At 41.7% G+C, this 24,481-nt stretch overlaps 1 protein-coding gene across 2 annotated transcripts in view; it reads right to left on the bottom strand.

Annotated features, from left to right (window-relative positions):
- Window positions 1-24,481, bottom strand: part of Sqor (sulfide quinone oxidoreductase) — a 41,515-nt gene that overhangs the window by 3,516 nt on the left and 13,518 nt on the right. For both annotated transcript variants that reach the window (XM_021186216.2, XM_021186226.1), the window contains exons 2-7: window positions 19,054-19,304; window positions 16,674-16,844; window positions 12,269-12,322; window positions 7,556-7,750; window positions 5,891-6,100; window positions 1,463-1,646 (exon numbers count right to left, since the gene is read on the bottom strand). In XM_021186216.2, the coding sequence (XP_021041875.1) occupies window positions 1,463-1,646; window positions 5,891-6,100; window positions 7,556-7,750; window positions 12,269-12,322; window positions 16,674-16,844; window positions 19,054-19,287 (1,048 nt within the window). In that variant the 5' untranslated portion in view covers window positions 19,288-19,304. The remainder of the gene's footprint in view (window positions 1-1,462; window positions 1,647-5,890; window positions 6,101-7,555; window positions 7,751-12,268; window positions 12,323-16,673; window positions 16,845-19,053; window positions 19,305-24,481) is intronic.

Here is a 24,481-nt window from a genome sequence, read left to right as displayed (position 1 = left end):
AGATGACAGAGCAGGGAAGAAGGCTTCACTTGATAACTATTGTTTGATCATACTTAAAACTATATCTGAAGCATGGAATTAATATTTGTTTGTCTGGCATAGGCTAAAAGCTAGACAACCTGACATCTCATATTAGGTCTTTCTACCTCAGAAATGCATGTAATGTGGATATAAATTAAAGGTACTGTCTCACACACTATCCATTAGTTACCAAAAGAAAACAGGCTAAGGACTCAGCAGGCAGAGGTGCTTGCGACCAAGAATGAGGAGTTGAGTTCAATTCCCAGAATGCACAGGATGAGCAGAAAGAACCAACTCCAAGCTGTCCTCTAACCTCTGTAAGTTCATGCCAATAAACAAATAAATAAATGTAATTATATAAATGCAGCAGGCATGGCCCACCTTAACCAAGTAATGAGCCCCAGGCTTACCAAACACAATGGAATCTCACCTCAAAGCTACAAGGATGTTTTTAGAAGATATGAGTTGGACTGAATGTGAGACAGATTTATTATACAGTGTTAAGTTTCTTGGTCATAATAAAGGTTCTGTAGATATGAAGGGATCTGTACTTTCTAGGAGAGGCAGGTTTAAGTTATTTAAGGCAAAGAAGTATCATGATGCCTCAACTACTTTCAAATGATTCACTAAAAACATATAAAAGTGTAAAGAGTAATAAATCAAATATGTATTTTTTCAAAATTTTCATTGGTTGAGATTTTTGAAATTAAAGAGGCAGGAGAGAAATATCATTGATAATGAAAAAGACATTTGGTAGATCTCACAGAAAGGTATCCGATTCACATACAATGCTATCTGGCCATCAGCAGAGAGGCCCATGTTTTATGGTGTCCACAGAAGACAGCTACTGTCTGTAGAGGAAGGAATCTAAAAGGCAATTCTCCCCATCACTGCTAGTGCAGAACATCCAGGTAAAGGATTTAGTTTTCCAGGCTGAGGCCTTAATCGTGTCCCAATCAGGGCACGCTCCGCTGTGCTTGTCTATACAGAACAATTTTCTGGTCTGCAAGCTTTCATTGACTTGCATGTGTTTCCTAGAGAAGCAAATGCCTCCCGAGCTCTGCAGGGTTTTAGGCAGAAGAAAAATAGCCAGGCTGCCTGGTACCAAGGACCAAGAGTAACAGAGATGTAAGCATGGCAGTTCACAAAACTTACTGCTTAGAGAGCTGGGAGAGATCACCTCTTTATTGCCCTGTGACAGGTAAGGACACACTCTTTTGGTATTTTTATAAAGTCCTTAAAAGCTATTATCTTCTCCATAAAACATGCAGTTCATTGAGGACTTGATTTTGCCTGCCTTGAGGAAGCCAAAGTCATTTTTAGGTCACAAAAGGTTTTACCCATTATAAATAGAATATTATTCAAATCATTGAATTACAAAAGTCTGTGTTAAACTTCTGGTTTTCTGGAACTTTGAGGAGAATCAGAGGTGGTAACCTACCTACTGCAGCAGCAGTCTTTGAAGTTGGAAGATTGGTGCAGTCCCCGATGCCAAACACATTCGGGTATTTCTTATGCTGCAGAGTCTCTTTATCCACGTCCACCCAGCCAGCAGAATCAGCCACAGGACTCCTCTTGAGGACATCTGGTGCGCTCATAGGTGGTGTGACATGAAGCATTTCATACTACACAAAGAAAGAGCATGCACATTTGCATCTTTTCAGTGTGTCTACAACCCACAAGACTCTCTCTTTCTCTCTCTGTCTTCCTTGTTTTGTATTTCATAATGACCGCAAGGAGCATTATGCATTAGTGAATGTGTCAATCCATATGCTCTCTAAGACTTTAAGGACTATAGTGGAGGATAATGAGAAACTAAACAGATGTCCTCTCAGGTTGCTATGATCTGACTATACGGAGTCCAAATACCTTCAATAGGAGAGATGGGGAACCCAATATTTTGAAGTAGAAGTCACTAATGTTCTGAAATATTCCAATGATGCTACCAGTCTTGGTAAAAATTGAGGAGTGGCATATATTGTTTATAACTTTCTCTGGCCCTCCACTGTCAACTTAGTTGACAAATACCTTCAATAGGAGAGATGGGGAACCCAATATTTTGAAGTAGAAGTCACTAATGTTCTGAAATACTCCATTGATGCTACCAGTCTTGGTAAAAATTGAGGAGTGGCATATATTGTTTATAACTTTCTCTGGCCCTCCACTGTCAACTTATTGCTGTCTGGGTTTGGTTCTTCAGTTGTATTCTGGAAGGAGATGTTTAGAGCCTTGAAACTTGTAAAGATCATGTTAAAACATCACCGCTCCAAGGGACTCAACTCTAAAACTGCATAAAGAAACGTTCCAAGTCACCAATGTGAGAGGACAAACTGAGGGATAAAATTCCCTAACAGCATCCTGGAACAGTAAAGAGAGATCTTGTCTAGCATTCAGTGTGTATGAAGTAGTGTTGAACGCAGAGATGGGTTTCCTTTTCCCAAACACATAAATAAAGCCTGTCCCAGATGACCCCTGCTGAGGTCTCATCCACTCGTTCAGTTTTTATTTATGTAATTTTCTTCCTCTTTTTGAAGGCTGTGCCTTTTATTTGTTTTATTTTACAATCCCATGTAGCAACTTCAATGTCTTGTCGGGTCTGCCTCAGGACACATTTACTCATTAATCATGTTTCATTAGGGTAAAAGTGTTTATATGTTAAGGCCATCTCAACATTGTGTAAAGGTATAAAGGGGATGCCAACAGCCTCTGGTGTCCTGTGGGACTCAACAATTACTGAGGGTCCAGAAATCAAAACACTGAGTTATATTTATTCAGACTCTTAGCTATAGGCTTATTTAACCTCAGGAAGGAGTTGTGTATGTTTAGTGCTCTTGAACATTATACCCTTGAGGGGCCTTTTGGGGGCATGAGTCCCTGACAGCAGGTCTGTTTGTTAATGAGCATGGAGAAGCCTGGACCAGATCAGGCACTCTCTATAATAAAGTATCCAAAACCACTAGGCTTTAGGGTATATATAATTCCTTACATGGCCGTTCCCAGTCTCAGTTGAACATGAGGATCATTAGGGTAATTTTTGAAATTCAGAGTTCCTCAGTCCACACTCCAGGCCAATTAATCGAAATGTGTGTTATGGATACCCAGGAATCAGCACATTTCAAAAGCTCTCTGGGCGAATCTAGCACTTCCTTGAAAGTCTTCAATGGGCTTTCTGGTATTCATAGTCTAATTGCTTAACTGAAATATCTGAGCTGAAATCTTATCACTCAGAGGTGACACAAAATACCGCACCCCCCCTACAAACTTAGTAGAGAAAAATCCCCTCCCATCCACCCAGCTCTCCACCTGCAGCCTCCCAGAGCTCCCAGAGCTCAGCCGCAAGCCAGTTTTAAAACATCACACAAACAAGTTCCTTCGCTCACGCTCACGCTCACACTTTTCTCAGAGGAGTTTGCTTTGGACAGTCAGCCCCTCGAAGCCCATTCACTTCTGCTTTGTGTAAAATTCACAATTTTTGGCTCACTTGTTTTTCAGGAAAAAAAAAATCAGGAGCCACAAGTTTAAAAATCTAGAGGAGGAAGGACCTTCCAAACCTCTGAACTGTGACAGGCAGAAAAGCTGGAAAGCAAAAAACCAATATTGACAACAACTTGTGTAAAATGATAACTAGTGTCCATACAAAAACTCCAGTTGGGCTCATTTGGGTACAGCTGCTTGAGAGCTGCTCACAGTGAGGATCCTGTCCTGGGGAGGGGGGGGGTTGGGGGGGAGACAGAACCAGATGAGCAGACATCACAGAAGTGCTAGGGAAAAGAAGAAAGAGCTGTGTCACAAGGACAGAGAAACCAATTTGGAGCTTCTGACCAAATCTGGGACAATTTGATAACAAAAATAACTATGCGAGCATTAATGAATGACAAAATATTAGGGAAGATGAGCAGCCATGAGTTCATACCAATAATTAATTGATAAACACAAAAGAAAAGGAACTTGCTAATAAAATGCCAAGGGCTTCCTGCTAAGTGTGGATGAAATTCTGTAGTCAAAAAAAAGTCATTTTGTAATCATCACACTGACAGCCAAGCAGATGAGTCTCCTCAGTGGGTACCAAGTCTGGGTGTTACTGAAAAGAGTAGAGTGTATGCTTGATCTGAAAGGGCCTCTCTAAAGAGAAGGAGAAAGGACAGTAATTCAGCGGAGAAACTACGCCTTATCTGAACTAGAGACCAGAACAGACCAGACCTCCTGTATGCTTGCAATGAGCTCCTTGGACTACAAGTTACTTATGCTCATAAAGCAAAACTCATCACCAGAGGTGAGGAAAATTCCATTTTTGACAAAGTGCAGAGAGGAAGGCAATCTTGTACCAAAATGAAAGGAAAGTTGTGGAAAGATCCCTGATTGATGGAGGCTAAAAAGACATCAGACTAACTGTGCTAGACACGGAAGAGTGTTGGAGAGCTACTGGGTCAGTCAACAAAACTGCATACATGTAGTTGATAAAAATATCATGTATTTACCAAATTTACTAGGCATATAGTAACTAGCAATTTAACTATTGGGGTTACATAAGAAAGTACCCTTCAGCCGGGCGTGGTGGCGCACGCCTTTAATCCCAGCACTCGGGAGGCAGAGGCAGGCGGATTTCTGAGTTCGAGGCCAGCCTGGTCTACAAAGTGAGTGCCAGGACAGCCATGGCTACACAGAGAAACCCTGTCTCGAAAAACCATAAAAAAAAAAAAAAGAAAGAAAGTACCCTTATCTTAGGAAGTTTTTCTGGAAAAATTATCTAGAGCTCAGGAGAATAATGCATGATGACTGTCACCTGTATCTGGGGAAATCAAATAATAAAGCTAAAGCGAGGCTGTAAGATTCTGTACATGAATCTGGCTAAAGATGTGCACAATTTTATTTCTGCTATTTTTGTTTTTAGAACATCTCTAAGTTTGAGGATATTTTCAAGTAAAGGATTTTTAAAGTATGCCCCTGAGCCATCTGTAACATTTTAATGATATTTAATATATTCTGTTTAAGAACAAAAAAAATGGGTGCAGTGAGTTTTAGAAAATGCTTAAGCTGAAAAGGTTCTTATTTAATTTTTTTGATGTCTAGAAGACCAATCTTTGGTTTACTCAAAATTCCTTTTTATTGAACTCATCGTCATTAAAGACAGAGCACAATGTGATTAGTTCATGCTTTCTCACTGCTGACAGCTCTTACCAAAATAGAATGGACAAATATTCTCCATTACCATTGCATCTTATGCTTAATCTTTGTAATTCTTCCATAAACATAGCATTCTCACTCTGTGGGGAAAGGCACAGATGCCCAAGACCCAGAGCCCCAACACATGCTGAAATCTTTCCAAGGAAGGTGGTGGCTCTGCCAAGTCCCTTGAGAAGGAAGTTAAGTGTTGGGTGTTTGCACAGGTGAAGGATGTGTAAAGACAGCTTCTTCCACAGATGTAAAGCAAACACTCCTGTCTGTCGGGAGCAACCCACAGCTCCCTTCCAGTCCACAAGCAGGCCTGTGTCTCACACACCAAAGGTTTCGACATTCACGGGGCATTTGAAGAAGCACTTCCTAAACTCTTCAGGCAATAAAATAAAATAAAATAAAATAAAATAAAATAAAATAAAAATAATAAAAAGAAGTGAAATAATTTGAGTGTCAGGGAAAGAGGAGTTAAAGAATAAGACAAAAAAAAAAAAAAAAATCACTGCGGACCGGCCCTCTGGGCTCCCTGCTGACACAGTCTCTCCCATCTTGCCCTCTTCAGTTCCCTCGCCTTCTCTGTCAGCAGCAGCCTTCCCCAGCAAGTAGCAATGGTGGTTCCGGGGGAGGTGCCCTACTGTCTCCGGCTCAGAGCAGCAGATGAGGCTCCAGGCAACCAGCTTAACCCGCCACTCACAGGAATCACATGCGTCTCCCCAGGCTTGTCCAGGATCTCAAAAACGGCCTCCTGTTTGTCAGGTCGGACCTCAATAAGGTTGTGCTTATAGTTGACAGAGACGTCCCTCTCCCGAATGATCTCCTGCAAGGCATCTGCGTACTTCTTAACTCCAAAAATTGTTCCTAAAGCTGTGTTGAAGATGATGTTTGCCTTGGGTCGCTTTCCAGTCTAAGAAAAAGCAAAGAGGAAACCAGACAATTAATCCAACCGCCATTTTGTTTCTCATCTCTTTTTTTCATCCAGACCAGAATTAAAACCCTCTGTAGAGATTTTCTCACAAGTCAAGCTGGTAGAACTTCAAAAGCTCCCAACCCCCGTCTCTTAACTCACCACCTCACAGGACCCACTGCAGTTTACAGTCATGGGACCACATGCCTAGCGCCAGGTTCCAAGAACACAGCCCACAGTCCTCAGGCCATCTCCCCCCCCCCCCCCTTTTTCCCTTCCTGTCCTTTTATAGCAGCACAAGTCACTTTGAGTCCTGCCATGGCTCCAGCCAAACTATGCCTCAGTGAACATAATATCATACCTCAGTAAAGTGTAGGGAGAGCAGAAACAGCCCCCACTTCCTGACACCAGGTATACGCCACTGGCAACCATCTGCTCTCACACAGAAGGTGTTTGGGCAAACCTCCCCTGGCCCTCATTACAAAAAGCAAAACCTCTTTACAGAAGATCTAAAACTCCATGTGAACATTTTTTTACCTTTAAAATTGGCATTTTGCCTTTTTGCAAATACACAACATATTAAAAGCCAAAAAATACTCATAACCTTGAGCCTGAGTGAAAGCAATTGGCAGTTACTATATACATGGATATGGATATGGATATGGATATGGATGTATATATACACACACATATACATATGTGTGTGATTTATATATGTAATTTATAAATGTATATATGTGTAGTTTGTAATTAATGGCCTACAAGAAGCCTTTGTTAAAGTGTTCTTTCTCTCATCCTCACTTCCAAAATAAGAACATTTTATATTAACATAAAGTGTTCATGCTCAGTGCACTGATAATTTGTGTTCAACATGAATAGTGTTCACAAATGGTCTATACTATCTAAATGCACTATCTAAAAATATCTATATTACCTAAAAAAGATTTACCAGATCCCTTTGTTCCCATTATACAAACAACTTGGGGTTTTTTGTTTCTTTGTTTTTAGTTTGTTTTCAAAAGCAACAAAATAGGGATTGTATTTTGCCTATAGGTGTATACCCCTTGCATTAAAGAATAAAAGCTTTATTTGAAAAAGGAAAAAAATCATTAATGGCCTAACTACAAATATTAAAGTATTTGGACAATCACTAGCATAGTTTGCCAATGAGCTTTTACACAGCTTTAAATGGTATACTTCATTTGTATATACAGTATGGTTGTCACCATATTTTTTAAGTCTATAGAAAAACCTCTTCTAATTTGTGAGAACAGCTTCAGCTTCGTGAAAGAATATGCATAGTGAGTGGTCTCTACATCCAGCTATGTAACTGTGTTCAAATGAAACAAAACTCTGAGAAACAGAAAGGTCACATGGCAGAGATAAAAGTGGATTCGTGGCAGGTGCTCAATTGGCACCTGCCCTTGTCGACTCTGTCCTGACGAGGAGCCGTACCTTCCTGAAGTAGGCTTCTGATAGGTACATGATCTTCTGGGGGGCACCAGCACACTTCACCGGAGTGTTTGGGAAGGTGAAAAGGGCATTGCCTTCCTTGAAATCCTGCAGGGCCTTCCATGTCTTCTCCACTGTCTTCACTGAGTAATTGGACCCTATTTTGGGATAAGCAAAGCCTTCAGGTAGTCCTTTAATCTGCAACCAAACACAAGGAAATATGTTTTTTAAAACGATAGATTTAAAAGTGTGAGACATATAGATAATAAAATTTTACTCAGCCATGAAGAAGAATTAAATCATGACATTTGTAGAAAATTAATATAATGTAGATCGTTGTATTAAGCAAAATACTTCAACTCAGAAAAGCAAATAACATTTTTCTCATATGCCTATTATAGATTTAAACTTATGTTTGTGTGTGTGTGTGTGTGTGTGTGTGTGAGTATGCACACATGTGTGCATACATCAAGTAAGTGGAAAACAAGTTATAAGAGAAAAGGAAGAGGCCATAAGAAAGGGATAGGAAGGGAAGAGAAATAATGTAGTCTACCGGACATGAAGACCTAAGGAAGGAGTATTTTATGGAAAGAAGAGGCCTAATAATGTAGATCAGGATATCAAAACACATTGAGATCTCCTCATTATGATTCATGCTAATTCACAAAATTAAAAAATAAGTACATTTCTTTTGTGGTATACATGCAAATTTACCATTTATCAAAGATTAAAGCAAATTTGCATATTTTAAAAAAAAAACAAAGCTATGCCAATGCTTTTTGGAGCCCTTGTTCTTTTCCTTTTCTATAGCCCTTCAGACATAGCATCAGCTGACAGTAGCATCAGCTCCCCCTGTACTCAGGCACAGAACAGACAGGCAAATGAGAGGATCAAACCACAGCAGTGGCCCCTGAAGTCACCTGTCAAGCTGCAGAATGGGCTCAGCTCTGAAGAACCCACTTCCCACCTCCCTGGACAAGAGGCTGTAGTTGGGATACAGCTCTTCCCACCTCCAGAGTGAGGACAGGATGCCAGCCAAAACTGCCTTCAGGAAAACCACTTGGCTTTCTGAGGAGAGGCAGGGAATGACCAAGAGCTGTTCATCCATGACGCCAATAGCAAAAGACTAAAATTAACCTCTTGGGTTGTGCAGATAAAACTCTGGGTGAGATGTAAAGTAGGCAATGAAGGCATGGACTTTGGAATATTTAAGTCCTGGGTTCCGTCCCACCTTTTCTACTTAACAGTGTTGTAACTGAGTACATTACCTTGTACTTAAAAGCCACTGTTAAGAGAAAGGGTGCCATAACCTGGCAGCCAGACTCCTTCCTGGAAGTTCGGAGTGGTGATGAAGTGTGTTTTATGCTCCCTCATCCACCGTTGTTGCTTTCAGGGGCAAAAAGATGAGAGCAGAGAGGAGACACATGAGCATCAGGGAAGAGAAGAAATGAATTGCCCTTTGATAGTACAGAGGGAGGCTGAGGACTATCCTGTCTGTCCCTCGAGACAGGGCAGTGAGCAGGACACCATGCTGAAGACACTCAGTGGAGCTGGCATGAGAAAGGGCAGGGACAGACAGTCTGCATCAAGCATGAGAGCCCCATACAGCCAACAGGCAGAGTGGAGATCCAGCCTGATAGAAACCATCCTGTATCTGCAGGTGATCCACAGGGATCCTGTATCTACAGGTGATTAGCTTCTTTTTTGCTTTACATTCACTTGGGAAGCTTTCTAGAATTTTCAAGCAACGGGTACCCAGTAGTGCGCTAGCCACAGTCAAGTTATATTCTCTTAGCCTCAGTTTCTTCACTTATAAGATGGAGGAAAAAGACCTTCCTCACCAGAATCTGTAAAAGATTAATCCTTTGCATCTTTTTTTTTCCTCATCAGTATATTTATGCATACTTTTATACTCTTTATTTTTTAGACTTAAATACGGCCAGAGAAATGTGAGACACTTAGAGGTTACAACTACATACATGGTTTCCCATACATGGTTTATAAAAGCTGATAGGGAGTACATAGAGGTACAGTTGCTAAAGGGTAAATTTGGAGCAGTCCAGAACAAGAAAGCATATGAGTATTAGCACAGACATAATTAGAATTCATTGTTGATATGTAGCGATGATTCCATAGTAATGGCTGCCTTTAAAAACTGAGAGTGAACATCTTCTGGGTATATGCCCAGGAGAGGTATTGCGGGATCCTCCAGTAGTACTATGTCCAATTTTCTGAGGAACATCCAGACTGATTTCCAGAGTGGTTGTACCAGCTTGCAATCCCACCAACAATGGAGGAATGTTCCTCTTTCTCCACATCCTCACCAGCATCTGTTGTCACCTGAATTTTTGATCTTAGCCATTCTGACTGGTGTGAGGTGGAATCTCAGGGTTGTTTTGATTTGCATTTCNCTGNTGATTAAGGATGNTGAACATTTTTTCAGGTGCTTCTCAGCCATTCGGTATTCCTCAGNTGAGAATTCTTTGTTTAGCTCTGAGCCCCATTTTTAATGGGGTTATTAGATTTTCTGGACTCCACCTTCTTGAGTTCTTTTTATATGTTGGACATTAGTGCCCTCTCTGATTTAGGATAGGTAAAGATCCTTTCCCAATCTGTTGGTGGTCTTTTTGTCTTATTGACGGTGTCTTTTGCCTTGCAGAAGCTTTGCAACTTTATGAGGTCCCATTAGTCGATTCTCAATCTTACAGCACAAGCTATTGCTGTTCTATTCAGGAATTTTTCCCCTGTACCCATATCTTCGAGGCTTTTCCCAGATGCCCCTCAACAGAGGAATGGATACAGAAAATGTGGTACATTTACACAATGGAGTACTACTCAGCTATTAAAAAGTATGAATTTATGAAATTCCTAGGCAAATGGATGGACCTGGATGGCATCATCCTGAGTGAGGTAACACAATCACAAAGGAACTCACACAATATGTACTCACTGATAAGTGGATATTAGCCCAGAAACTTAGGATACCCAAGATATAAGATACAATTTGCTAAACGCATGAAACTCAAGAAGAACAAAGACCAAAGTGTGGACACTTTGCCCCTTCTTAGAATTAGGAACAAAACACCCATGGAAGGAGTTACAGAGACAAAGTTTGGAGCTGTGACGAAAGGATGGACCATCTAGAGACTGCCATATCCAGGGATCTATCCCATAATCAGCTTCCAAACGCTGACACCATTGCATACACTAGCAAGATTTTGCTGAAAGGACCCAGATAGAGCTGTCTCTTGTGAGACTATGCAGGGGTCTAGCAAACACAGAAGTGGATGCCCACAGTCAGCTATTGGATGGATCACAGGGCCCCCAATGGAGGAGCTAGAGAAAGTACCCAAGGAGCTAAAAGGGATCTGCAATCCTATAGGTGGAACAACAATATGAACTAACCAGTACCCCCCGGAGCTCGTGTCTCTAGCTGCATATGAATCAGAAAATGGCCTAGTTGGCCATCATTGAAAAGAGAGGCCCATTGGTCGTGCAAACTTTATATGCTTCAGTACAGGGGAATGACAGGGCCAAGAAGTGGGAGTAGGTGGGTGGGGGAGTGGGTGGGGGATCGTGTGGGGGACTTTTGGGATAGCATTGGAAATGTAAATGAAATAAATACCCAATAAAAATAAATAAATAAATAAATAAAACTGAGAGTGAAGATAAAGTAGCTATATATTGGGATTATTGTATACTTATATACAATGTATAACATACTCAGTTTCCCGTATGCATCAGGTATCCGAAATGTAATAGTTGCTGCTATTCCAAATAATAATAATAATTAATGTATTTGTTTAGAAAAAGAGGGGATACAAACTCCCAATCCTGGCTTTTTCCTCCCTCCTTATAAGGCACAGAACCTCAAGAGAACCTTCATATAACATATCCCAACACATCTCCACTACCTTCCCCACACCCCAGGCATGTCATAATTCTTCACATATAAACACACCCCAAAGACCTTCCATGAGCCACCTCTATGAGCTGGGATCATGGATCTGCAGCCTGTGTGAGCACCAGGCTTTATGTGCTGTAACTATTTGTCTACCATCCCCTAAATACTTCTGGGAGTCACAAACACAAATGAACTACTCTAAAGTGTTTTGGGAAAATCAACTTCAATCTCACAGTTCTCAGGGAACTTGTAGTTCCTTGGCCTGCTGAAAACACATCTAAGAAACTTCCAAGTATCATTTATACTGTGTTAGTCACTTCATACCCAAGATACTCAAGTCTCTATACAGTAAAACCTAAACATGCTTCCAGAGTCTGATGAACTAATAGCTGTGTTTTGCTGTTACAGTCCACTTAAGAATTCACAAGCTAGATCTGATTTGCAGAGGAAAGCCAATTCTTTTGTGTGGCCAGCTCAGCACTGCATAACAAGGCAGGCTTCCTGTGAGTTCGGAAAGAGCTTGTTTCTGCCAGGAACACGATCAGGGCACAGACATACTGAACTGTACTTAAACTTAAAGCTAAAACACACTGTTACCATTGGCAGAATCTTAGAGAAGACTTTTTGCATCATAAAGAAAAGACTCTGAGAAATAAGCTAGACTTGGGGGTAGATGGGTATCTCAGAACCATTTCCCTGTCATTTCCCAATTGCTAATGAATGTAAGGAAAGAATACTGTATCTTAGTTTTGTCTTAGCATTAATTGGAGGGTATAACACAGCAGTATACACAGTATAACTGAAGACTGTACCTTCTCATAGTCCAGCTGGATTCCAAGAGCGATGATAAGGTATCTGTAGAAGATCTACAACACAAACCAAAAAATATATAATGTTAGACCAATGCTCAAAAATAAGCCTCCATCTGTCACCACGAGTGTCCCCAGGTAGATGGTGGTGGACAGGGTAGGCAGGGGTGGATATGCCCCACAGCTCACCACCCTTCTTCCCTTTCTGTTGCCTCACATCTCACTGTTTCAAAAATCTTCGGCCTTAGAACCTACTAAGAACAACTTCCTAATCTCAGATTATAGGCAATCATCTTTAGAATATGATTGTTTTTATGATATATCATAATTTTATGAATCTGATCAAACTGAACCAATATCACAATTGGGAAACTTTCTTCAAAGGTCACCGAAAAGTGTGTTATACAATTGTTTATGTTTAATGATTCAAATAGGGATTGTGGTTGTTCATGATGAAGACAATGATAGCCATAAATATGGTAATGAGCATGCATGTTTAGGATCAAGGGGAAGATATAGTGGGAGAAACTGTAAGATCGAAGTGTAAGAACATCCTTTTAAAAAGCTAAACAGAGAAAGCAATTAGATAAGACCCAGGAGCCCACCAAGGAGATATGGATGGGAATCTCCTTGATCTCAGATTATACTAAAAAGGACAGGCAGCATGCAGAGCAAACCCCAGTTGAAAAGAGTAGGCACCAAGGCCTGAGAATGTTCCACTCTATCCAGGAGAGGTTGTTGAAGAGGACCCACTTTACCATAAAAGAGACTTGACTTCAGTGTGTCCAGGTTTCCTTATGCCTCTTACTTATGCCAGAGCTCCCTTAGCATAGCACCCATAATGCTTTTTGGCAGTAAGCATGTGATACAGAGGTCATGCCCTCCCTCCCTTCACAGAACACTCCCAGAGGATAAAGATTGTTTCTTCTTGCAGTCCTAGAACCTAGAAAGGAACTCAACAATGCTGGTTGTACGAATACATACACATATGAAGGAATAATTTTAGTTCCATTTTTTAAAAAGTTTATCAAGGTTAATGGTGGGGGTGGGGGGACTATCCAGATCTGTATACTTTGTCCACAGAGTCAACAGCTTGACACTCTTGGCTTTATAGGGAAAACAGCCATTGAAGGGCATGAGGAGTGTCAGGAGTCTGGTATTTTGCCTTACCTGGAATACCACTTGGGTTATTAATGCTATTATAAACAAAATACCCGGGAAGAAGGCATGGGGACACAACAGAATGGCCGAGAAACAGCAGGACTGTTCTCTCCCATAGTCAGGCGCTGTGTTTGCCTTTTTCAGTAATATCAGCGTAGTGCAGATTCATGTTGAATTCAAGGTCAATTCACAATTCTATGTGATCCCTGCTCAAGTCAGGCTTTCCTGTCCTGGAAGAGTGTAAAGCTGCTCTTAATCTTACCCAAAAGCAGAAAGGCATACATATAAGCTCATATAAGTAAATATATGTGCATATGTTTTTCTAAGAAACTAAAGGCTTATATATTGTTGTTCCTCTGGTGTTAGCTCAGTACTTCCTTCGTTTCCTTGGTATCTCCAGGAAACCAGATTAAATTGCATATCATTACCCTTTGTTTTCATGGCTTGTTTACCTGGCAGTCTTTTGCTCATAGATCAGCAGGCCTCTCCCTGCTGATACAGCAGCCAGGCCTGCCTCACTGAGTGGATCTCTTGGAGATCTGGGGATTCCTCAGTGTCTTTGTAATGGGGTTCATTGTCTTGAGGATTATAAATTTATTACATCTCTGAAGAATGAGAGCCCCAGTAGATGTCTGACCATGTATCATTTGTGACTTCTAAGACTCAGAAACTTGGGGAAACTTTAGAGCGCTGTTGTGAGGTTGAGGAAAAAGTTGGGGAATCTGGTAAGGTTCTTCTAGGACCTCACTGAGCATAGCACTGCCCAGGCGGATGGCATCAGAAATCAGTACATATCTGGTTGGTTTTAATCCATCCTCCCACTCTGTCTGAGTCTTTTGGAATTATGATTCTTGTCACCCACTTAGCAATTTTCACCACAGATGGGAGCCTTTAAGTTCAAGTTTTAATTTTGTAGCAGGTCCCTCGAGAGCCTTCTTCAGACTGCATAAATTAATCAGTGTTCTTTAGCAAACAGGATTCAATTTACCAAATCCTTCTATTCTTAGTATCCTGTCTCCTGTCACAGACACCAGAATAAAAGTGGACTTGTGGGCACTGCTATGACCTAGCCTGTCTCTCTGATGCCCTTGCCTTGGGAGTCTGTGTTCTAGACCACAAGCCTTATTTCTTCTCTGAACTCCAGTGTTTTCCTTCCTATCCCTCGTATTCTAGCCACACTGGCTCATTTCCCCCAATACTCCCTCACTGCCCCCAAGGCATTTGCATGTAGCTCCTACCTCTAACCCTAATTAATGCCTACTAACTCTTTAACTAAGAAAGAACTCCTTTAGGCAAGCCTTCCTCGACCTAACAAGCCTGACTGGTTCTTGTCATGCTGTGACTTAATAATTTCTTGTGTTATTACCTAAAACCCTTATCTTTCCCATCAGACTGCGTTCCTGGAGGAGATAAACTCTCTCGTTGTTAAGTTCAGTCTTCAGACTAGCATCTAGGACATAGAAAGTGGGTAGTAAATACTTGTAAGGAAGGCACGTCTCGGTTTCATTTGTGAAATGGGAACGGTACCTGCCTTGGTGAGCTGCTTTGAGCACTCAATGAGCGGAAACCTGTAAAGCACTTAGAGCTGTGTTTTGCACAGGTGCAAGCTCAGGAAGTGTTGTTACTGTTTTCTAAAGAACATTAAAGGGGGAAATGTGGCCTGCATGTTCAGTATGAGCCAGCACAGCTTAGTAGCTGGCTGAGGGTGGGTTTGTCATCTTTGAACCTTTTGTTGGCACCCTTCTCTTTCTAAATTACTATGTGACAGTTATTTAGTTGGTGAGCCTGGAGTGTTGCAAGGGTTTGGCTGCTGATTTACTAGGTTCTTAGCATCAGGATCTCTCTCCCTGTCCCCACCCCGACCTCATTTACAAAATGAGAATCTTTGTCCATATTAAGCCTTCTGGCAAGGTCTCTGCCGTTCTCTGGAATTACTCAAATGGCAAGTCTACAAGCTTTGCTGTTCCTTTGGGTTTGGGTCAGCAGACTTGGAACTTGGTTCAAAAGGCTTGAACCTTTTGGGTTTTTTGGGGGGGTCAGGGCAGGGGTTGTTTTGTTTTGTTTTGTTTTGTTTTGTTGATGTTGATGTTGCTGTTGTGTTCTTTCTAGCAGGGCTTTATTCTTTCATTAACCTCCCTCCCATAAGCTTGTCGTGCCCAGTCCTTACAAATAATCGATATTACACTTTGATAAAACCACCAAGGTATGTGTGGAGCAAAGTATCCTTCCTTTACAGAGTGCCTGTGTTTCCCCTTTAGGACATCACCACAGATCCCAGGCCCTCTAATGGTTGGCTTCCCTACAGAACCAAGACATTCAAGGTATCGACTGTCTGGATGGCACAGAGTACAGATCAGGACTGATTTTATTATCTGTCTACTTGGATAAAACTCGATTTTTTCACAAGCAGCTGAAAGTGTTTGTAGATTCACTCATCCAGCAAGCATTGCTGAGGTCCTTGCTAGTTCTAGGACTGCGAGAAGAAAATGGAACCTTCATCCTCTGGGGGTGACCTGTGATGTAAGGGAAGGTATGGCTTTTGTACAACAAGCTCACTGAGGAGGGACCTGTGGCAAGGGTGAGTTCCCTGATGAACTGATTGGCAGCTGCAGTTCTGGGCTCAGCAGCAGATAGAAAACATGAAATTGCAGCTTGATACTGAGCCTGTGGTCTCACCATTGTACTTCAATGGATCTGTCAAATATGGAGGAAACAGTTATTGAAAACTTTGTTGGTCTCATGTAGAAGGTTACCTCTAACTAGTGCTAAGCACTGCTGAACCTCTCCTCTGGCAGCATTGGTCCCCTTAGTGCTGGGACAAACCTTAGTCACATGACTCTCCTAACTGTCTGGAAGGATGCCTGGACTGTGACTTGGGTAGATATTTCCCAAAACTCGCCTCCTATGGAAAGCCAGATGTCAGTTAGAAATACTAGCTTACTTCAAAGGGAAGGGAAAACGCAGCTGCTATTTCAATACATAGAAATAACATTTGTTCAACAAAAATTCAGTCTGGAGATGCTGTACTAATCAATGAGGTCCACCGTATCACACAGTGAATGTTCAAAACCACTTAATCCTTCCACCTATTCCATATACTATACACTGCCATGTCATGCAGCTTTTAACACACAGCTGTAAACACAAACATGGGCATCTGTGCCAGCTTCCATTCTGAGGGTGTGCAGCTTGGAAATGGCTATGCCACTCCCAGATAACAAGAAAGCCCAGCAGCCCCAATGGTTACCTCCTTGCCACTGTCTGTGCGGATACAGTTCTCATCTGGGTTCAGTTCTGCCACTCTATCTTGAATCCACTGCACTCCGGATGGAATCACACTCAGTGTGGAACGGACTGACAAGGACAACTCTTTGGCACCCGCACCCACTAGTGTCCAGATTGGCTGGTAGAAGTGCCTCTGCAAAACAAAATATTAAGGAATCTTGTTTCCATATGAGCCTTATCTAAAGCATTTTAGTTGAAGTTATTTCAGCTAGATTCGCAATCATTCCTTCCTGACCCTTAGAGCACTGCATAGGGAAGTCAGCAGAGGGTTAATCCCCAACTCTTCTGTCTTCTACTACCATAACTCTGGAAGATTGTTACCAACCAAGAATAATTCCAAGACCAACAAAACAAAATGATGAGCTGTCTTTAATGACTACTGAATTTGCCACAATTATTTATTGCTAAAAGCTGACTTGATGTTTTGTTAGATAGGTGGTTAGGTAGGTAGGTAGGTAGGTAGGTAGATAGATAGATAGATAGATAGATAGATAGATAGATAGATAGATAGATAATTTATACCTACTTATGTATATAATTTATGTACATAGATAGTAAAGAAAATTAAATCTAAAAGTAATCCATGGTTCCTTGAAAGAATGTGAGGATTATGGAGAGTCTGGAAGCTCACTGGCATTTCTAGGGGTTATCAAAACCTCATTATTTTTAAACTATGATCCCACAAAGGACTGCAGATGCTTCTGGTTCATCTGTCCTTTCTTTCTCAGAAGTTCTATACCCAAAGCCAATAGCACAAGACACAAATTCTCATGGTCTTTTGCAATGATCTTGCTTCAGATAGTCTTTTTTTTTTTCATTAATTTATTTATTTACTTACTTTGCACCTGATCACTGCCCCAATCTACATTAATTTGATTCATTGTTCTGGGCTCAGAGCAAAGGGTAGATAAACTTAATGGCTTGTGAGAATTCACTCATTGGGTGGACCAAGAAACCAAAACTCTCCATATTGCCAAAATGTTTCTGGAATTTGGGTAGATTGGCTAGCCAGAGCAGCCTAGAACTCAGAGGGTGGTAAAGAATAGCCTGTAACATCCCTAAGGTCAATAATGACTATGATCCTGAAAGAGGAGGGCAGAGGTCTCCAGCTATGAGAGCTCATCAATTGTGAGTCTGTCTTGAAGAGAAAATGGAACAAAATCATCAGCTCAAGAGTTTCTTCGGTCTGCAAACATCACCTCCAGCAATCATGAAACCACAGCAAAGCCTTAACATGACAAGCTCTTTCAAGAAAAGTCCCATGAGTGTTTCCTTACAGGGCAGGACAAAGAAGATTGCCCAGCCTAACAGCCATACCATCCCAAAAGCTCCTGATCTTGTCTAATCTTGGAAACTAAGCAGGGTCAGACCTGGTGAGGATCTGAAGGAAGGAAATGATTGCTCTGTTCCCAGAAGAGCAATGCACATGCAAAAGAAAAGCTTCAGTAGGAGACCCACTGTGGGGCAGCCATGATACAGCATCTGCCACTCCACCCAACTAGTTGTACACATTTCTTCCCTAATTCCACGTGGCCATGGGGATCCCGGGGAAGGGTTTGTAAGGACTAGAGAGAGAACTCTGTAATACAGAGGGAATCATCATCCATGCTGAATGCAGACCTTGCAGTAAAGCTGCTTCAGGATTGCCTATGCTCCTGCTCAAAGTCCCTCCCCAGTGATCTCTGAGTAGCCTTATTAAACTCATTAGTTTCTGCAGTCAAACTTTGGTTTATTGTTGGGACTTTATGGGGGTGGAGAACAATATTCTTAACCGTAGTCCACCCCAAGGTGAAAATTCCCAAACACAGAGACACCAGTGGGTACCACTCAAACACTAGGACCAGGAATGATGATTATGATGCAAACCTGGGTTGACAAGGATTGCTCTATGAGCAATCTTTGCTAGAGCCTAGGAAGGAGGTAGAGCAAACCCTTTGCTCTTTTACACCCAACCTTCAGAGGGAGCTTGACTCTTTCAATAGTTTGGGACTGGTAGCCTCAAAAAAACTGTGAGGGAATTTGTGCTCATTGTTTTAAGCCACTCATGTCGTAGTAACTTGTGTGGCATCCCTTATGAGACAGAAATACAAGACACAAAAAGCTTAGAGCTCTCGGGATGCTCCATTCTCCTCCAGGACTTTTTAAATTATTATTTCTAAATAATTTTTTCATGCAATATATTTTCATCATATTCTTTCCCCTCCCCAAACTTCTCCCAGATCATTGCCACCTCTTCTTTTTTATGCCCATGAAAAGCATTAAACACAAGACATAAAAACCTTGTGCCCGCACAGCCTAACACATGCACATACGTGCTCTCACACACACCAAGGGACACTTACCTCACTGGGTTCAACAATGGCCACATTCTCCGCTCCAACTCTCCTCTTCATTCGAGTGGCCATGGTGATCCCCCCAGATCCCCCACCAAGTACCAGCACCTCATAGTGGTTCTTGGCTGTGCAGCAGGCTCCTGTATGCAATTGGAGGGGTCCGGCCTGCTGAGTGCCCAGCCTAAGGAAACAGGCAAAGAGCCGGGCACGTTGCCTGGAGACAATAGCGACCAGTGGGGCCATCACCAGGATAGATCAGGCTAAAAGGAAGCAGATGAGACTGTAAGTGCCAAAGAAAGTTCACTTTGTGACCCTAGGAAAGAGAGACTGGCATCAGATCAGCTCTATTTGGTATCTACTGTCTTTTGCTAAAGTCTGACTTCCTTCCAGGAAGCTAGCTTTCTGAGAGCTATGGGTTGATGGCTGCCTAATGGTTGATCTTTCCCTTTCCTTTCCTTTCCTTTCTTTTCCTTTCCTTTCCTTTCCTTTCCTTTCCTTTCCTTTCCACCTGCTATACCAGGCTATCTAGGACTATTTAAAGAAGTATCCCTCCCCTTTTATATTTATTTGTGCCCTATGCATGCCCACGTAGGGGTAGAGAACAACTTCATTCATTCTCTCCTTCCACCATGTGTGTCCTGGGAATCAGATTGGGTCATCAGGCTTGGTAGCAAGTGCCTTTACCTGTTGAGCCATTTTGACAGTCTTTTATGGGTGGTTACAAGCTTTTATATGGGCACTTGGAACTGAAGATTGCCCTCTAAAAAAGCAGGAAAAGCACTTAATTGCTTAGCCATCTCTCCAGCCCTCCTCCCCGTTTAGAATCTCACTAAGCATTTGACTCTACCCATCCTTGTTCATCTAGGGTACCATTTGTTTCTCTCCAGCTGTCATCCATTCTCTTGGGCACATCCAAATGTTTCATTGGCTTTTAAGCTGATTAAAGTGGGTAGGCAGGTCTGCACCTAGAGACCTGCAGTGCTCCTTGCCACAAAGAGCACCTGTGACCTTGCTAAAAGAGCAACAGTTGAATAAAAGCCCAGCTCTCTGCCACTGAGTTCACTCTGACTATGGCTATCAGGGTATCAGCTCCCAGGTAAGGTCCCTGCTCTGCTTACCCAAGGAAACACAGTTAAATCAAACTCATTAGCTGTACAAGCAAAGGCCTTCAGTACATTGAGCAATTTCCAACAGATGATTCATGTAAGCCATAAAGGGATCCTTGCCTGGCATCATAAAGTTGTACTTTATGTAAAGAATCTGATCCTGCTGCTAGTCATTCTTTTATTGCATCAACTTCACAAACAATTCCTCCTTAAGACTCTCCCAGAGATGTCCTGCCCTTACTAAGGGAAGCAGCCACTCTGAGCAGTCAGCTCCTCAGTAGAGAGACCAGTGAGACTTCTCAAGAGCTGCCCTGTGCTCCCATGCAGAGCATTGGCCTTGTGTGAAGGACATCATTAACTTGTACAACTTAGGGGTCCAGACTTTGGGGACCCAGATGTTCCTATCATTTTCATCTCTGTGAGTTCAAACAGAGTCTAAGAACGCTTTATTAAAATGCAAACACTCCCAGAGGAGTAAGATTCCTGGCCAGTAACATCACTAACTTCTAACTAACATCACTGACTTAATTATACCACACAGAAACAGACAGACAGGCAGGCAGGCAGACAGACAGATAGACAGAGAAAGAGAAAGGGATAAGGGAAAACCCTGTAGGAGGAAATGGTGGGGGTCTGGGGAGCAGATGCCAGTATTAGCTCAGTTGCAGAGCTTTGGTGAATCCGAACACTCCTTAAACTTTCCAGTCCAAGGCTCACAGAAAGCAAAGCAGGCCCATAAATTCTTGCCTCCAGTCTAAAAGCAAAGCAACTGCTCTACAAAATAATACCTGCCGTCCCTCCCCACTGCACTTCTAAGGAAGAAACTTCTAATGTGGAAGAAAAGGAAAGTATTACAAAGATGTCTCTAGCATACTTGTTCATAAAATGCCCGGCCCTCTGCTAACAGTTTGTGGATCAATACTGATAATCCTCGGACAAACAACAGACTCCACTCAGGCTGGGGCAGTCCTGGCCCTGGACTGTTTCCACAGACATTAATTTCTCATCACTTCAATTTTATATGAAAACAATGTTCTGATTATTGAATATTAAGGAGAGCTTGGGTAAAATATGATTACATCAATGACTCATGAGCTCCTCTAAAATCTTAATATATTAAAAGAACATACCATATGCTTACAGTTTGGATACAAATGAGCATATTACATCATGGCATATTAAGTATATACATTAACCCAACAAAGTAAGGGAAAATGCATTATAAAAAGAAAAAAGAGTCAAAATGTTCCACTAAGTGCTTCCCCTGGGTTTTAGAACAATGAAAGATTGTGATTTTTTTCTGGTTTTATGTATGTTATAAATGTTATACTAAATACCTATTTGAGAATAAAATATTCATTTAGATGATAATAAGTGACATTGGTGATGTCTTTTCTGTCAGCATTGAACTTCTGAGTGGGCTATGTCATCCTAATGGATAGGTGACAAAACTGAAGCAAATAGCATTTCTGTGACTCTTCCAAAAGTTGCAGGCTGACTTAGGTCTGGGACTTCTACTTCAAGTCACTGTATTATCCTGCATCTGTGACCCTCAGGACAAGTATTTGTCAGCACTGTCATTTTTACATTGTGATATGTCTTTTGTCACCTACAAATGTGTCAGGCCACATTCATAGCTATCCTGGGACGCATGCAGTCTCTAGGACACATGTTGAACATACCTGTTAGATCCTGAAGGTCCCCAAAGTCTCCAGTATTAAAGCTTGGTCTTCAGCCTATTGACGCTACTGGCAAGTGGTGGTAGTTTTAGGAGGTGAGACCGAGTTGGAGGAAGTTAGGTAATAGCATACACCTGAAGAGACCTTGGGATCCTGAGCTCTACATCCTCCACACAGACCCATCTCTCTGCTACTCCATCAAGCAGTGATGCTCTGCCTCTGCACAGACCTAATGCAGTGAGGCCAAGTGACAACCGACAGAGGCCTCTGAAGGCATGAGCTGTTATATTATCTCAGATTTTCATCACAGGGATGGAACCGGGTGATAATATTAAATAGAGAAAAATTATTTCCCACAACTTCCCAGAAGAGGAAAACATTTCCTATTGGTCTCACACTGCAGCTCAGATCCACAGGAAGTTTGGTTTCACTTCATTTGCCTTTTTTAAGGCAACCTAAAACAAGGCAGAGCTAAGTTTCTGGTTTGCAGCCATTCCCACTTGAGTTAATTGACCTCAGTTCTTTGAAATTTGCACAAATGTTTCTCTTGCTCTGCCAAGAAAGCTATGTCGGTTTTAGTTCGGTGTTTACTAATAGTCCGTTTCTGGGTTCAGTGTATCTAAGCACAACGCCTTCCAAGCCAGTTTTTTTCAACTTCATTAATAAACAGCAGAGTGTTCCAGTTGATAAAGTCCAATTCCAAACCACAAATGTATTAGAGTAAATATCTAATGCCCTAGAATACTTGAAATCTCCACATCCTTTTCACTCTAGCTATGTAACATCAAATTTTTTAAAAAGCAGAACCCTCATCCAAAAATGTGAATGAAGACGACGAAGCCTGGAACATTGTCAACGGCTAGGAAGAAGCCAGTGGCTTCCATAAGCATGATATTTAATACCTCGTTTTAGAACTGTAGCATACTTGCATGCGTGAATGCATGTGTGCACATGCATGCATCTGTGACTTTATCCCACAGTCTATGACTAAAGCTCCTCAACCTTAAACATTTTCTGGCATTGCAACATTGGGGTGACTCACAGTAGGACCCCTAGACTCAACTAGGACCAGAAAAACCAAACATGATTGCAATTACAGGGTTGAGATTTTGAGCCTCACCCTCTGACCCACATGAGGGGAAGAGAAGCAGTGAAACTGGAGAGTAGGTTCTAGTAAAAATCCTGAATAAGCTTCCAAGAACTTCCCTGTGGCTACAGACACAGAGGCTCTGGGACCATGGCAAGTCCAGAGAAGGCGCAGAAGCACTGTGTTTCCAATACCTTCCACTCAGGCATTCTTGTGTCCTTTATAATAAACCAGTAAGTGCCAGCTAAGTGGCTTCCTGAATTCTCTAAAAAGTTCTAGATAGCTATTAAACCTGCAAGTTTATCACAGGAAGTTCTGAATTTGTATCAACCAAACAAATGTGTGGGTAATCTGGGTAATCATTTGTTGGGGGGAATCAAAAGTGAAGATGGTATGGGGGGCCAAGACTAGAATTCTTAATGTTGACATAATTATTTTATTGAATTGTTGAAATATTATATTCTTATCAAAGAATGGATTGGTGTTGATGAGCAAAAACAGACATTTATTGTTAGAAGCAATGTCAGAGAACACCACTGAGGAGCCCATGTGGAGTTCTGACATTGACCTAAACCAAATATAATGCAACAGCCAGGACATCAAGAAGTGATGGCAACAGGATCTTAACTAGAAGACAGAAAAGAAAGAGAGAAAAAAAAGGAAGGCCAAACTTGGCCCTGAGGTCAGCAGAGAGAAAATGGACAGCCCTGTCAACAAGTTAGAACAAAGTATAAATCTAACAAGCTTCCCAGACTCCACAGTAAACAGCCTGGACCCTGAACACTTGTTAGTTTAAATGCCCTAACTATCAATGTTACAGAATGAAGCAGCCACTGTATCGCTACATCCTTATAAAGTGAGACACACACTTTAACAAATCAATAAATAAGACTAACTTAACTTCCATTTGCAAGTGGCACATTCAATATAGTTTTTGATTAAATGATACTATGCTTTTAAGCTAGATAAACATCACTCAGTTGGTCCTAAATCAACTGAGTTCCTCCTCCAAAAGATGGAACTAGACACATGGACACAGAACAACCCCTGCTGATCGAGGTGTCAACAACTGCCCGAACATCACCACTTCCATCACTTACTGGCAACCTTTTCACTGCTGGCCCTTCCTAAACAAACAGTACAGACTGCCTGTGGCCAAAGGTCTTCAGATTTATGTCACTTGACACGCCTCTCATTGGGCTGAGAGCAGCCAGAATGCCTAGCTGAGTTCATACAGAGCTGGCGCCCCAGCAAGTATTATCTACAGCATTCTTGATGTAAGGTCCACCAACTCTTCAAGCTTGGAGTCACCCAAACTGACTCTTCGATAATACAGGGGAACAAAATGTCCACTGGCAGAAAGTAGCTGTATTGTATTCCAAATACTGAAAAGAGTTATGGGATATGAAAATTTAACTCAGTCAGAGTGGTGGCAAAGCATTCTTCAGATCTGAGTTTGAGTGTTGATGGTGGTTGCAAAAAAAATGCCCACCGAAGCTTTATTCCATGGATGTTTACATCCTGAAGACAAAGAACACTCCTGCCTCCTGGTTCCACTATACATA

This window comes from Mus caroli, chromosome 2 (assembly GCF_900094665.2).
Source record: "Mus caroli chromosome 2, CAROLI_EIJ_v1.1, whole genome shotgun sequence".
Classification (NCBI taxonomy): domain Eukaryota; kingdom Metazoa; phylum Chordata; class Mammalia; order Rodentia; family Muridae; genus Mus; species Mus caroli.
The sequence above is the reverse complement of the archived record's forward strand: the minus strand, read 5'-3'. Positions and strand labels throughout refer to the sequence as shown.